Source organism: Cyprinodon variegatus, unplaced genomic scaffold (genome assembly GCF_000732505.1).
Source record: "Cyprinodon variegatus isolate N-32 unplaced genomic scaffold, C_variegatus-1.0 Scaffold464, whole genome shotgun sequence".
NCBI classification, from domain to species: Eukaryota; Metazoa; Chordata; class Actinopteri; order Cyprinodontiformes; family Cyprinodontidae; genus Cyprinodon; species Cyprinodon variegatus.
The window spans coordinates 182,867-197,745 of record NW_015150917.1 but is presented as its reverse complement, the minus strand read 5'-3'; the positions used below and the strand labels follow the sequence as shown (position 1 = coordinate 197,745).

Genomic DNA, 14,879 nt, shown 5'->3' with positions numbered 1-14,879 from the left:
ATTGCACAGATAAAAGCTTCTAAGAAGATGTAAGCATTTTCCACGCAATCATAACAATAAAGTCTTGCAACAATGCACTCTGGACAAATCATTTCAATTCAGAAATACCTTAAAAATAATTCCAAATGGAAATGAAATGAAATCAAACTTTCAGGGTCATGAAAAAATGAAACCCTGAGGTGAAACATTTACATGGTTGAGGGTTGTACAACGGGGATAAACTACTTTATTAACTTTTAAGAGAAGATTCCCTTTGACAAAGCTTGCAACTCGGTAAGGACAAAAAAAGCAAAAGATTGAGTCAATGATTAAAAATAAATAAGGTAAATAACTAAAATTCAAATTATCCCCTGACTGATTAAAAACTTTTTCTATTCCGCTCTAAACCTGTTCATTATTACTGTAACTCATTATTCTTTGCTAATACTTAGCTTTTATTTTTCCTCATAAACTTTGCTTTTAAACTGACAGGTTCAATTTGTACGACCTGTTTCTGCTTAAGGGCATGTAGACTTTGATATCTTGCAGGTGCAAGACTTCCCCTGTAGTTCTTTTGATGAACATTTGTTCATGTGTATTCTTGGCTTTTCATTTGATTTTATATCAAATTAACTCTACCTTCTGGGTTTCTTTTACCCTTGTTAAATCATTTTCAGTGAAAGAAAGGCAGAGCCTTTCAAGCAAACACGCAGGAAGATTTTAATGCCCCTCTTTTTTTAATTAGATTTGTTCTCCCCGATTTTTCTAGATAAGAATAAATGTACAAGTCAGAATGTATTATTTACCCGTCTGTTCTTTTATTTCAAATAATTAGTGGTAACTGGGAATCCACACCCATTCAGTCATCATAATATTTTTAAAAAGGCAAAATATTTCAGGAACTTACTTCACGAAGTGAAACAGATTAGATATATTAATTAGACTGATATTTTAAAGCTTTTATTATTGTAAAATAAGATTATTTTCTTTAGTTTACAACCAATAAAAGAAGAAAAATTAGGATTAGAATTTAACATCAGACCAATAATAAAAAAAACAAAATAACTTGAATTTATGAAACGTGTTTAGTATCTGCTTAAAGGTTAAAAACAAGCCTTTTTTTAAGCAATATCTAAATGTGTTAATGTGAATTTAGCACCCATACTTAAATATTTTTAAGGTTTGTTTTCTAATAAAGAAGGTTTCCTGCTTTTTCATAATCACAAGCTATTCTCTACCGGGAAAAAAAATATATATATAGGTTTTTAATAACTTTTTTTGATAGAAGTAGTTCACTGATTCCTTCATCATGTTGTTTTGGATCAACTACTGAGTCAGGGTGTTGGGGCTCAGATTTAATTTGCATCCTTAAGACACCTACTCTTAAAGTGGATGCACTTAACGTTCGCCTCTGGACACAACTTCTAAAACCTGTGTAATGTTTAAATCATTCTTTGATTTGAGGCCTTTCAGAAAATGTCTTTTTTTAATTGAACCTGGTTTAGATGCAGTAGCTGTCTGTTGAGCTGCCGAAGCCACATGCAGGAGGTGCCTGTGGGAGCTTAAAGGAAATCAAGCTGTGCTATATTTACTCGCCTCTATCATGGGAGTACTAGCTGTCGGTCGGAAGAGGATAAAACACTTCGGGATTTTTGTTAACGTCTAAAGGAATGGCTTATCGTTAGCTGCTTTGGAAACTTTCACAGATTTCCACAGTTACTGACTTCTGTTTCCATATCAGTCTTTTTAGCTTTCTTATCATGTTTCCTGCTGCTAGCCTGCTTGTCTGTCTTTCAATGCTTCTAATAATTTACATTTTCTAAATGTGAAACAAAACTTTTAATTTCAGACTCATATTTAGTAGCTGAAGGCAGGAAGATAGGGTTATAGTCTCTGATTGGTTTTAATTGAATGGAAATGGGGGGAATTGTTGCGACATTCATTATCTAAATGAGGCCATTTGGAGTCGGAGGCATTTGATTGCTGCTGAAGCGTGTTTCCAGGCTGATAGTGTCCTAATTGCAGTTGACCCGGTCATGTTCCTTATTTTAAGAGGGGAGAATATTTGGACTGAGACACGGTCCACAAGTCATCTCTAGCTTAGGCTTAAAGAATTTAAACTCTCTTTATGTCTTACAATATGTTGGGAATCTGTTCTAAAACGCAAAACTAGGTGCCAGAAAATCTTTGGTAAAGGCTTCTGAAAACCCAGAGAGAAAAAAAAAGGTTATGTTATTTGATTTATTATTATTTTGTTTAAACAAAGTAAAGTAAAATCATACCACTCTAATTTCAAGCTTTAAATAAATCTTTTAAAATAGTTTTTGTTTTTTTGTACTTTTTTTTTTTTATATGGTCCATTGCCGCTTTAGTTTTGACTTTAGTAGCTTAAAACCTAGCTCACGCTAATAACCCTTTAGCTCCCACTTAGATGGGTTTGATGTCACTTTTTTTTCCTCTTTCACCTTTTTGTATTTTGGTTGTCGATAATAGAAGCTTTGCCACGCTTTGTCAAAAGTGTAGGGGCAGGCTGAAAAGATTGTTTATTTATGTGAATGGGAGCAAGAGGAGAGAAGAAATGATTGGAAATGTATCGAAAATGTAAAATTCTGCAAGCTGGAAATTGTCTGTCTTTAACACAGCCTTTCTCTCTTATTTTGAAACATTCCTTTGTGGATTTCAGGATATGGGCTTTGAATAATGGCTCTGTGTTAACTGCCAGCCTTGTTTGATACAAAGCACAAATATTTGAATCCCTGAGAGCAATCTCTAGAAACTAAAAGATCATAGCTTTCAAATGAGATATACAACAAACATGTGGGATTTATAATACTATTTTACTTGCCAATGGTATTTGGGCAAGCGATCTGTTTATGCACAAGTAATAAAAATGAACAAAGGTGGGAGCTAAGGGGTTAAAGTTTTCTGATTTCTTTCTTTATTTCAGACTGTTCTTATAAACGTCTGTATAAATTGTTAAGTCCTCTCCACTTCACATTACTTATAGTTTTTTTTTTACGTAGAAATGGTAATTGGTTAAACATACAGGTGAATATGAGTGTAAAAAAAACAAACTAGGATATTTTGCAAATTTTAGGCTTTAATTGGAACAAGTTTTTTATAATTAGGAAAAGCTTAGGTACCCGCTTTGATGCATTTAGTGAATACTGAAAATGGGATGGTTTTGAAATCTGGGCTTGGTCTGTTGGATAAAGAAAAACAACTAATGCAGTGACAATGGAACTTGCAGCAAAGTTTATTTTATTTGTATGTTATAGTGTTTAAAATGCGGAAACCATATGTAAGAGAGGATTAACTGGCAGGTTGGGTTTAAAGAAAAATAGCCTGATTAGTGTGTCTCTACATTACTGTCAGATTGGGACAGAGAGAAGCTCCTGGAAGCCTGGATGAGCAACGCAGAGGAATGCTGCCAACGTTCAGGGGTGCAGATGCCCAACCCGCCTCCAAGTGGCTACAACGCCTGGGACACGCTGCCATCACCCCGCACTCCTCGCACCACCCGCTCCTCCGTCACCACCCCAGACCAAATCAGCCTCTTTGCGGGAGATGACGATTCATCTCTGGTGAGTAATTTCAAGTTTCCATGCCTCCTGATTTAGATGTCTGTGCTGCTCTGATCCATTGAGGACAGAACATTCAGTCTGGTATGAGGTTTCTCTTCAGTACACACAGTGATGGAAAGACATGGCAGACATAATGCAGTGCTTAGGGAGGCTTCTATTACCTTTGCTTTTAAAGTAGTTCTCTCTGTTTTCAGCAGAGTTGTTGGAGTAAAGAGTTGCTAAGAATCTACGGCATAAATTATTCCAGCTACAAAGAAGGGGGATGGAATAAAGCTCATTAGTTACTTCCTTTGCAGCTTTAGATTTTCTTATCTTGTTTCAGAGAAAACCATCTGAAATGGGAAAAAATTATGTGTGTACAATAGGGCTGCAACTAATTATTATTTTGCAAATCAGTTAATCTGTCGATTATTTTTTCAATTATTCGGCCAAATTATGGCCAAATATTCTTTAAAGATTTTTTTTTTTACAAATGAATTCAACTGAAACTCAAAATTTTCCACTTGAAGAGTTCTGAATAGAGCATGTTAACAGACGAAAATGTTTCTTTTTATTTTCAATGCAAAATGTTTATATTTTATTTCACGATCTTGGTATAATTACTGCTACTATGTGGGTTGCTCAGTCAACTAAAGGCATGTTTTACATTCTTCATACTCCAGTTAAGGATAAATCAATTACTAAATTAGTTGACATTTATTTCAATAATTGATCAATCTTGATTATTCCAATTCATTGTTTCAGCCCTAGTGTATATATCTCTGCTGAACAGTTTTACAAGTATAAAAATAATGCAACACATATGCTGTGGGCCTGAGTCTCAGTGCAACGTCTGGCTGATTTGGAAAGAAGTCTATATCCTCACGTTTTGGTCTTTTTTTTTTCCAGTCAGTGATGGTAGCACTTTAACATCTACCTTTGTCAACGAGTAATGATTTGTTAATATTATTTTCTTTGTAGAAATGAGTACTGTATATTCACATGTGGTCTGCCATACAAACACATACGGAACATACTCCACCAGAGAAATATCACTTTGCTGATTTTGGTTGAGACAAATTGAGAATAGAAGTAAATATTATTTTCTATAATATACTGAGGTCATTTTTATCTTTATTAGTGACCAAGAACTCTGTGCTTTTGTATTAAATATGATTATTGTTGATGATTTATTATATCTAAGTGCAGTTGGCAGAAACACAGAGCTATAGTTCAAGTTCAATATAAATGAAACCACAGTTCAGTAAGGATTTATTAATTTTGTGATTTGAAATTGTTCATTTTGACAAGCTGTCTGTATTTTTTGACCTTTATAAACATCAGTTTAATGTGCCAATTGCTCAGGTGCAATCAAGGACTTATTTAAAGCTTCTAGTTGTCCCCAAATCAATAGTTGCATTGTAGAACCCCTCTGCCTCCTCTTTCTCTTTTTGTGCGGGGCAATCTTCCAGCTCTTGTGTGTTTGGCCCTGTTTGTTTTCGTGGGTGTGAGAAACTAAATCTGCTAACAGAGCAGTCATCTTTGAGCCCTTTTTTTTTACCGGGGCAGGATTGCCTTTTTATAAACCATGCAAGCTATTGTGGGGAATCCCACCACACTGACCCATTGGACCTGCATCCATTGCTGATCCAGTCAGTAAAGTCAGGTCGCACATTCAATTATGTCGAGATGTTTTCAAAGTCTGTTTTCTTTTACGTTTTTAGACTGTTCAGCAAAAAGAATCATAAATAATAACTAACTGCAGGTTTTCTATGCTGTGATTTTCATGTTCAACATTAATGTTTTAACCTTTCTGTCTCTCAGTGTGGTATCTGCATGTGCTCCATGTCCTTCTTTGAGGAACCTGTAGATATGTCCTGTGGCCATGATTTCTGCAGATCATGCTGGGAAGGGTAAGTAACAAACATCTAAATATTTGGATTTTAGCTAACAACATCACAAATGGAGAGAGGTTGCCCTTTAGTGTGGGACATGAAAATGAAAACAAGCTGGATGCTTATCAATAGATGATCCATTCCAAAAAAACACTGAACAGGATTCCTTGTGCTTTAATTTACACCAATTAAATGGGTGTGTTTAAACACGTTGTGCCTGGGGAAGCATTATTTAGTGCTTTGTTAAATCAGAATCACCTGGATTAATCTGGTCTGCTTCAAAGACACAAATCCTACTTTCGAGCCCCGTATTCCAATATGAATCAATAAAGGAAATATATAGTTGTTGTTTTTTTACAGCTAAGAGGCTAAAACCAAACATTTTCATAACTAACCTGCTATTTGAAACCGTGTTCAGACTTTTCTTCCCATTTTTGCAAATCCCTGCTAAGCTGGACATGTCACTGTTACCTTTCGCCAGAGGAAGTCAGCAAACCAAAATCCTGTAAGAATTTAAGATGGGGAAAGTAGTCCTAAGTGTTTAATCATGCATTGATGTAGTAACTAGTGGTCTGTTTTGGTAAACAGTGTAGCAGTAATCTCAGGATCCCATATAGAATGGGAAATTAAAGGAAGGTATGGAATTTGATTTAAGTATTTCCTAGGTTAAGATAGGTGTGGAATAATAACCCTTAAAAGCCGCGTTTTCTTCCACACTTCCTGCATGAGACATATATATATATATATATATATATATATATATGTGTGTGTGTGTGCATACTAGATTTTTTTTTTTATAAATCCATTGTTTACTTAAATTTGTTTTCATTTTGAATTCAAGGGAGCCTGGAAAAGTCTGTAATGCTTCCATGAAAAGTACATAGGAACATTATAATGTCACTTCTATAGTGTACATTATGTCACACTATAATGTACTTACCTGTTTCTGCCCCATTTTCTATTCCAGATTTTTCACTAAAAAAGGTTAAGCATTTCTTATCTATTCAAAGAGACCTCTGAAGGTTAACATCTATTTTTGTTACCCTGCCAGTTTTTGCTGTAATTCATAGGTTAAATAACTTAACTTCACAAATGTATGGAATGAGGGAAGCAGGATATCATTTATTCTGTGGAATTCAATTATAAGACTATCCCAGATATCTTCAACTGATATTCAGCTGAAGACTCTAGTCAAGTTTGCTTTATTATTAAAAATATGTCCATGATTATATTCAGCAAATGTCATATTAGTTCACTTTGCATGGCTGTGACTTGTAGAAAACATTATGTTACTAAGCCATTATAAAATATTTAAAATAATGCTATAAAAGATGTAATAACATTCAAGCAGGTAATGGAAATGCCATTGAATTTATTTTTCTCCATAGTTTTACTATTTTTTTTAGAACTCTTTACCACAGTGTGTTTCTGTTTGATCTGTTTCTGTTCATACTTCTCTGATGTGTTCGACTCTTTTCCTTTTAAAGGTTTCTCAACCTAAAGATTCAAGAGGGAGAAGCCCACAACATATTTTGTCCTGCCTATGATTGCTACCAGCTAGTACCAGTGGAAGTTATAGAAAGTGTGGTGTCCAGAGAGATGGACAGGCGCTACCTCCAGTTTGACATTAAGGTCAGTTCAGGTTTAAAATGATCCTTATTTGTTTGGTAGATGAACACCAAGGATGGAACCCTCTGCTCGAAAAGTTGGAAACTGATGATAGATTGAAATTAATTGTATTTCTTTGCTTCTACATCTTTATATGGAGATAAAGTGTATTTTCTTTGAAACCAGCGTAATTTATCTTAAAGTTACAAAAGAAAAGCTCACCTTTGTTGACTGATCTTATCCTTGCTTTCTTTCTTCATCAGGCGTTTGTGGAAAACAATCCAGCAATACACTGGTGTCCTGTGGCGGGGTGTGAAAGAGCCGTACGACTGAACACTCAGGGCCCAGGGACCTCCAGCGCGGACCCTTTGAGCTTTCCTCTGCTTCGGGCCCCTGCTGTAGATTGTGGAAAGGGCCACCTCTTTTGTTGGTCAGTAGATGAACAGTTTTCTACTGCTTTTAGAATCAGCAAGAATTGTGTTTTTAAGCATTTTGGCTTTTTAGAATTTAGCGAGATGTAATCCAGAAGAAAAAAAAAAGATGAAGTTTTAAACACATTTTTTTATTGACAGTTTTGAGTTTAGTTGCAGAATAATAGCTGTGTGAATTGAAAAAAAAAAAAAAACTTAAAATAAGCTTAGAAAAATGCTAATTCTTCCTAAAAATTTATAGTTGGTGCTTTTATCATATTCATAATGCAACACACTCCGCCCTTGCATTTGCCTTGTAGCCCACTGGTATAACCTCTAGCCCACCATGATTAATCCTATCTAATTATAATGATAATACCTTAGTGCGCCTCACTTCATTATACTGTTCTTGAGAGTAGCTGGTGGGTATCTTCAGGAGTTTAATTGACACACCATTTGTTAGAGGAAATGAATCCAACATCGGTTCAGCTTTAATCATTTCCATAACATGAAGAGGTTGTGGAGTTAAAATGCAGATTTGGCCATCCAAAGGTGAATTGAGGTCTCTACACCTTCTGCTTTAGTACTTTTCTTGTATTGTTTTAGATTTTGTTCATGTTTATTCAGAATACAAACCTGTTTACTTTTTAAATTCTATTTTACATTTGTCTGGGTGTTTATTTCAGGGAATGTCGGGGAGAGGCACATGAGCCCTGTGACTGTGACACCTGGAAGCTGTGGCTTCAGAAAGTCACTGAAATGAAACCTGAAGAATGTGAGTATTTACAAAATTTAACCTTTTTTTTCTTTGATAAAAAGTGAAATGGTTTTACACAATAACTACAGAGTCTGTATACTTTATTTTAATGTTTTTATAGCTTATTTAATTTATCTATGCAGTAGGAAACATTAGATTATGGAGTATTAAATTATTATTACATAGTTACTCTTTCACGGCTTAGGTCTTTTTATTTGTTTGCAGAAGAGTGCTTGATTTGGGAATGAATTGCCTGCTTCTCATTCCTAGGAACATTTTAGTTATAAAGAAATTAATTGTCATTCTCATGACAAATAATAAATTGAGAAGATTAACCCATGAATCGAACATGTGCAATGTCTGTGAGCAGAAATTGGACTGTAAGCAATGTAACAGATGATTTAAGATGCCCCATTTTCCTCCTAAGTGCCAGTTTTGTTGATGTGACAGGAGAAAAATAATGGCCATTATTTTGTTTTGGTACTATCTCCTGTTCAATCTCCCCAGATTCTCTTTCATCCTGGTGTTTCAAATGACACGTCAGAGATGCTTTGTTAATGGCCAATTACACCGAATGTGTGCGAGAGTGGGTGCATTGGCATCTGGGGAGATATCGGTAAAATACCTGAGCAGCACACATTACTCAGGCAGAGCAACTTCCCATTCAGTGCATTAGTTTGTATTGATGCTGGGGTAATAGTCATTCTCATTTGATCTCATTACGGTTTTATTTCTTGTGTTTACCACTCCTGTTGCAGTGGCTGGTGTAAGCGAAGCTTATGAGGATGCAGCCAATTGCTTGTGGTTACTCTCCAACTCTAAACCCTGCCCAACATGCAAGTCTCCAATACAGAAAAATGAGGGCTGCAATCATATGCAATGCGCTAAGGTAGGCGTCTGCAACCACTGTGTGCTTTGCTTCTTATAGCTTATTTATAGAGCGAATTGTATTAATAATATTTAAAGTAGGCAAATAAATGCTACTGTTTGAGCTTCTGCCATAATTTTTCCCCCCATTTCCTGTTTAAAAAATTAATTGAAATTGTTTTAACGTTAGTCCATCCTGAAAAAAAACTTAAATAACTTAATTTATAGACCCAAACTTCCAACCAGCACAAATTTCTAGTCTTGTCTGTAAACTGGATAATTTATAAGCTAAGCCCAAAGTAATTTGACTTCTTATACACTGACTCACTTCTATGTCCAACTTCTGTGACCCCTGAAAGCTCTCTGTGGAGTCTAAACAATGATCAAGACAACTGCTTTAATTTTTTGCTTGGATGTTTTATTTATTACATTCAGGTGTGATTTCTCACTGCTTTTTTAAAGTAAACTTTTATTTTTGAGTAATATGCTTGAATTTATTATGTGAGAATTTATCCAATTTTGCATAAGCGATGTTTTTGACATACGTTAGTGCCAAGAAAAACCCTGAAACAGAACATTTGATTTAATATTTATAAACTTTAGACTCTGCTGAACACCGGTCGTGAATCTAGACGGGCAAATTTATTTTCTAATCTTCTAAAGAGAGATTTAAAAGCCTGAAAATTTAAAAAGGCAACATATGAAAACACAGTTTATTTTTTTCCTCATGATAAGTCAAGTAATAATGTTTTCTTAATTTTCCTGTATCTGTATGCAGCTTTCCAGTTGCTCAGTGTTTTGTAGCCTCACATTGACTCTTAATATTTGGAGACACAAAAGATGAAACTAGGACTTAAATGAATAACTTTTCTCATCTTAGAGCACCACTTAATGACAAACTGCTAACCACTTTAGGACTTTAGTTTTGCATGTTTACACAGAAAAGGCTTTTTAAAATATCCCAGTTATACAAATAAAAGAGGAAGCTAATGAAGAGCCTACCAAAATGGCACTGACTGGAACTTCTTCTAGGTAGGAAAAAAAAGAAGTTTGCCTCTGCAGTGAAACTGTCCTCCTCACTAAGGCACCAGATCCAGCTGAAGATAAATGATGGTTTGGGGGTGTTTTGATGCAGTTCTAGTTGATGATATTTTTAATCAAATTTCAAGGCATATTCAATCAGCAGGTTTATTATACTGTCGTGTTTAGCTGTGCTTTACCTTCAGGAGCCTTTTTTTTTTTTTTAAAGCTCTTACTGTTGTCAGGCTGAAGGACAGTAAAGTCTGTTGAAAAACAAGGTTTTGTAAAAAGGAGGATCGTGTTCTATTAGTCACCTTATCTTCATTCTTTTAAAACATTCTGAGGTCAGCTTCACCGAAAATGTTAACATCCTGTAAATATGTGTTGCTACACACACACACTTGAAAAATGGGGAGTGGCATCCTAGTGGTTAGGGTATTGCTCTTGGAATCCTGAGGTTCTGAGTTCAAGTCCCACTACCACAGACTGCCACTCTGCATCCCTGAGCAAGACCCTTTACCCCTGGGCACCGCAAAATGGCAGCCCACTGCTCCCCAAGGGATGGGTGAAATGCAGAGAGTTCATTTCATTGCTCTGTCCTTGTGACAGTGCATTGGCAATAAAATGTTAGAGAAAAAAAAAAAGTTGACCTAAAGAGACCTCTTAGGTTAACAACTTTAATATTTACCAATCTTTGTTTTGTGTTTGTTTTATGTTTGTTTGTAGAGGTAATCTTATTAAGACTTTTATTTTATTTTTTGGGGACTTGCCATATGGGTTTTCTTTATCACTTTAGACATTTTCTCAACTTTTACTGTGAAACACAGTGAGAGAAGAACTGTATGGGATGCTGGTTCTGGTCTGACCCTCTCTGTCCTGACTCAGACCAAGAGTCAGTAGCCCCCTTTACACTACCCTTCTGAAACCCTGAGAGAACGGTCCGAGCACAGTAGCCGAGATAACTGTCAAGGGTAAATAGAACGAAACTGAATCTGACCGTGTCTGACACAACCGGACCGCGCTAAATCTAGTACTTGTTCTAAAGTAGGGCTTGGCACAGCACATAAGCAGTCAGCTGACTCATTTTGTGGGTTTTCCGGCGTGTCCGGCTTTGCAATTAGCAGATCTCTTCACCTGTTCAAAACACAAAATTCTTCTCAGGCTATTAACAATAAATGGCATCAAAAGAGCGTCCTGCAACCTGGGATCATGCAGAGACCAAGGCTCTAATTAAGAATTTGGATGGACAACGCTATCAGGCAGATAAGTTCTTTAAAGGTTATGGGCGCCGCCATTTTTGTTTGCGCCAGTTACCATCCTGAAGTATCGTTCACCGCCACTAGGAGGCGGGGAACCGTGCTAGCTTGATTTGAAATGGTCGTTGGAACCAAGCTTCGTTTGATTAACTGATCCAAGCTCGGTCTGCACTCTGCACAGATCGTTTTCAGGGGGTAGTGTAAATGGGGCAATAAATAAAAGACACCTAAACACTGTGCAGCATGTTGACGTTACACAAATCACAAAATGTCTAAAGTGGGGGAGAAAATCTCTTCCTGTGATTGTGTTTGAATAGCATTAAATAGAGCCACAGAGAGAGCCATGTTACAGATGAAAAAATGCATCATTTTAAAACTGAGTGAACATGCTAATTTGGCTAGTAAGATAGTTACTAAATTATTTTAAGTTCTTATTTAAAGAGCTTTTACTTAATAGATAGACTTAATAGCATTAGAAGATAGAATTCACTTGGAAAAGTTGAAGGTAAAACGATGCATGGATTTCTTAGGCCCCCGTGTAATTTTATTTTCCTTGATTTTCATTTACTTTCACAAAATAATTTCTTTAATCTTTGTTGTGTTTTTTCTATTTACATTTAAAGTTAATTGCAGTTTTTCTTGTGAGCTAAACAGGATTTACTTTGACGGTTTATTTCATTAGGACCTCAAAAATTGTGAAATTCCATCTGGATGAAAATCTGTTAACTGTTCTTTGGTTAACTTTCAAGGTTTTCCTTTTCAGGCTGTGTTTTTATAGAGGGAAATAGTGATGACCTGTTGTCGGATGAGTCTAAGCTGCTGTCGCTGTTTTCCCTGCAGAAGCACACCACAGTTATACTGCTGGGATGTTTTAGGCCATGACAGCCCTGTTGCTCTCTCCACTGGTTAAATGGGCTGACTAGAGACTTTCGTTTTATTTTGTGAAATTGAGCTGCCTTCACAAGTTGAAAGGCCATATGAGGCTAAGCCTCCTGACCTGTTATTACCTTGTAAAAAATGGCTTTAACCTCTGCTTGGAAACATGGGAGTCAGTGTTGCCAAGGAACTGCTATCTTCTTCCTTCTGGTGTGCCGTCACACTTTCCCCCCTCCTTTAGTCTGTCCATTTTACACCTTTGTTTGTGAGTATGCGCTTCCATTAAATACCCCTTATCCGTCCAGCCTCCGTTCTTAGCTTTTGTATTGTTTTTTCTGAAGTGTCATGGAAGAGCAGTGTTTCCAGGACAACAAAGATGCAAGCCTTTTTGTGTAGCTAACTCCTCATCAATAGAAGCACTTGTGACATAGGGAGAAAAATGACTGAGATGAGAACATGCTGCAGATTCAAGTGGCTCGATGTGTTTGTTACTCTGCAATGCCAGTGGGATTTTCTGATCGCTAATGTTGTCGGTGAGCCTTCTGGTGGCAGCAAACTGCAAGGAACTGCATCATCCAAGGAGCTGCTCTCATCATGCTAAATATAGATTATCCTTTATCTTCCACCTATTAAAGCAAATAAAGGGGAGAAAGAGTTCAAGTAAATATAACAATGTTTTGGGGATTTAAAAGTTATGCTCTCGCTTTAGTTCCTCATCTTTTATAGTAAGAATCCAATAGTTACACCAGAGCTGGTTCTCAGGACAGGTAAAAATTATATTACTATAAAGTTTCAGAAGAGATTGTAAAAATATGTGTCTTCTCTACTCCTCCAGTGTAAGTACGACTTCTGCTGGATCTGTTTGGAGGAGTGGAAAAAGCACAGCTCTTCAACTGGTGGTTACTACCGCTGCACTCGTTACGAAGTCATCCAGCAGGTGGAAGAACAGTCGAAGGGGATGACAGAAGAGGTACATACTCTCACAATGAAATTGGGTTTTGTCATATCTGAGATCTATGCTATTTGCCAAGATTTCATCACAGTTACAGTAGATGTTCTGTCTTAAATAAGATTTCACAGCCATGTTTGACAACAGGGAGTAGACACAGTTGTGCAATGACAGCTGTTATTTGAGTAGCCTCCTGTTGCTATGATGTACAATAAGTATTTTACAGGCAGACAATTCTTTTCCATTATTTTTTAAGTAATTTTTATATGAAAGCATAAAGCAGCTGTAGAACAACTCGGTATTTAATTTGATACTTTGTCAATAAAAAAGGTAGCAAAAGAACCAGAAAGCTGTTTTTGTAAAGGAAATTAAGTTTTGTGCTCGTAATGTTCTACAGTTTGGAAATTCTAACATGAAAAAAACAGCTTACAGCTGAATTAAACATATAGATTAAAGATCATGCCAAAAATTGAAAAGGTTATAAAAAAAAAAAAAAAAAGACATGAAAGACTGATTTTGGTTGATTCCAAATGTTGGTTTGAGGACCAAAACATGAAGAGCAATTGACAGATTAATTACCTGTTTAAAATAGGAGCAGGGGCAACACCTAATCAAATGTGAGAAAAAACAACTACTGTTAAATAGATTTTTTTTAGATGTAAAAAAAAATAAGTGAATATGCAGTTCATATTTTGTATTCCCTTTAGGTATTTATATTTCTCATTTAGCATTTCTGGCATAGATAGCTTTACTTTTTATAATAGTAGTCTTCATATGCACAGTATACACAAATCCTTGACTCTGATTTCCAAACGATTGTTAATATTTCCTAAGCAATCTTTGGACATAACAAGCCACCATAGCAGTGAACATGGTACTGAAATCCCACCTGAAGCCATGGAGATAGGAGAGTTTTGGGCGACAGTGGCATTGGATGTAGGAGTTTGCCCTGAAATCGAAGGATTGACGGTTCAAGCCCCGACTCCGACTTTCAGTGTCGTGTCCTTGGGAAAGACACTTCACCTGCATTGTCTACTGATTAGGGGTGTGGGAAATAATCGTTTTGGCGATATATCGTGATATTCGGCTGCCCTATATAATATCGATCTTTCATTCTTAGTATCGATTTAAAGAAAAAATGGTTACATAAAACATTGATGGGAAAATGGGCTACCTCTGCACCACCACTCTGGCAGAAAGCGCTGTGGAGCCCTTTAACTGTGCTTGCAGCACCAAATCTGTATTTGAGGCAGTCACAGTGGAAGAAAACCCCAAACAACATGGATAATAATACCTACTCAATATTTTCTGATGAAAATATACAGCACTTTTTGTTTTATCTCATCATTTGATTTTGATAGCTGGGGAAAATATGGCAATATATATTGATACTGCAATATCGTGAAAATATCGTATCGTGACCCAAGTATCGCGACACGTATCGAATCGCAACACTCATGCCAATACTCACCTCTACTACTGATGGTGGTCAGAGGGCCTGGTGGCGCCAGTGTACGGCAGCCCCGCTTCTGTCAGTGAGCCCCAGGGCAGCTGTGGCTACGATGTAGCTTGCCACTATCAGTGTGTGAGTGTGTGCGTGAATGGGTGAATGAATGTAGTGTAAAGCGCTTTGGTCAAGTCTCCTGACTTGAAAAAAAGCGCTATATAAGTACAGGACATTTACCATTTACCGTATCCA

General features: G+C 36.4%; 1 protein-coding gene across 3 annotated transcripts in view; it reads left to right on the top strand.

Annotated features, from left to right (window-relative positions):
- The window catches only part of ankib1 (ankyrin repeat and IBR domain containing 1), a 45,056-nt gene that overhangs the window by 14,584 nt on the left and 15,593 nt on the right, over positions 1 to 14,879 (top strand). For all 3 annotated transcript variants that reach the window (XM_015389539.1, XM_015389538.1, XM_015389541.1), the window contains exons 6-12: positions 3,355 to 3,563; positions 5,367 to 5,455; positions 6,925 to 7,069; positions 7,309 to 7,475; positions 8,142 to 8,230; positions 8,971 to 9,101; positions 13,067 to 13,201. In XM_015389539.1, coding sequence (XP_015245025.1) covers positions 3,355 to 3,563; positions 5,367 to 5,455; positions 6,925 to 7,069; positions 7,309 to 7,475; positions 8,142 to 8,230; positions 8,971 to 9,101; positions 13,067 to 13,201 — 965 coding nt within the window. The remainder of the gene's footprint in view (positions 1 to 3,354; positions 3,564 to 5,366; positions 5,456 to 6,924; positions 7,070 to 7,308; positions 7,476 to 8,141; positions 8,231 to 8,970; positions 9,102 to 13,066; positions 13,202 to 14,879) is intronic.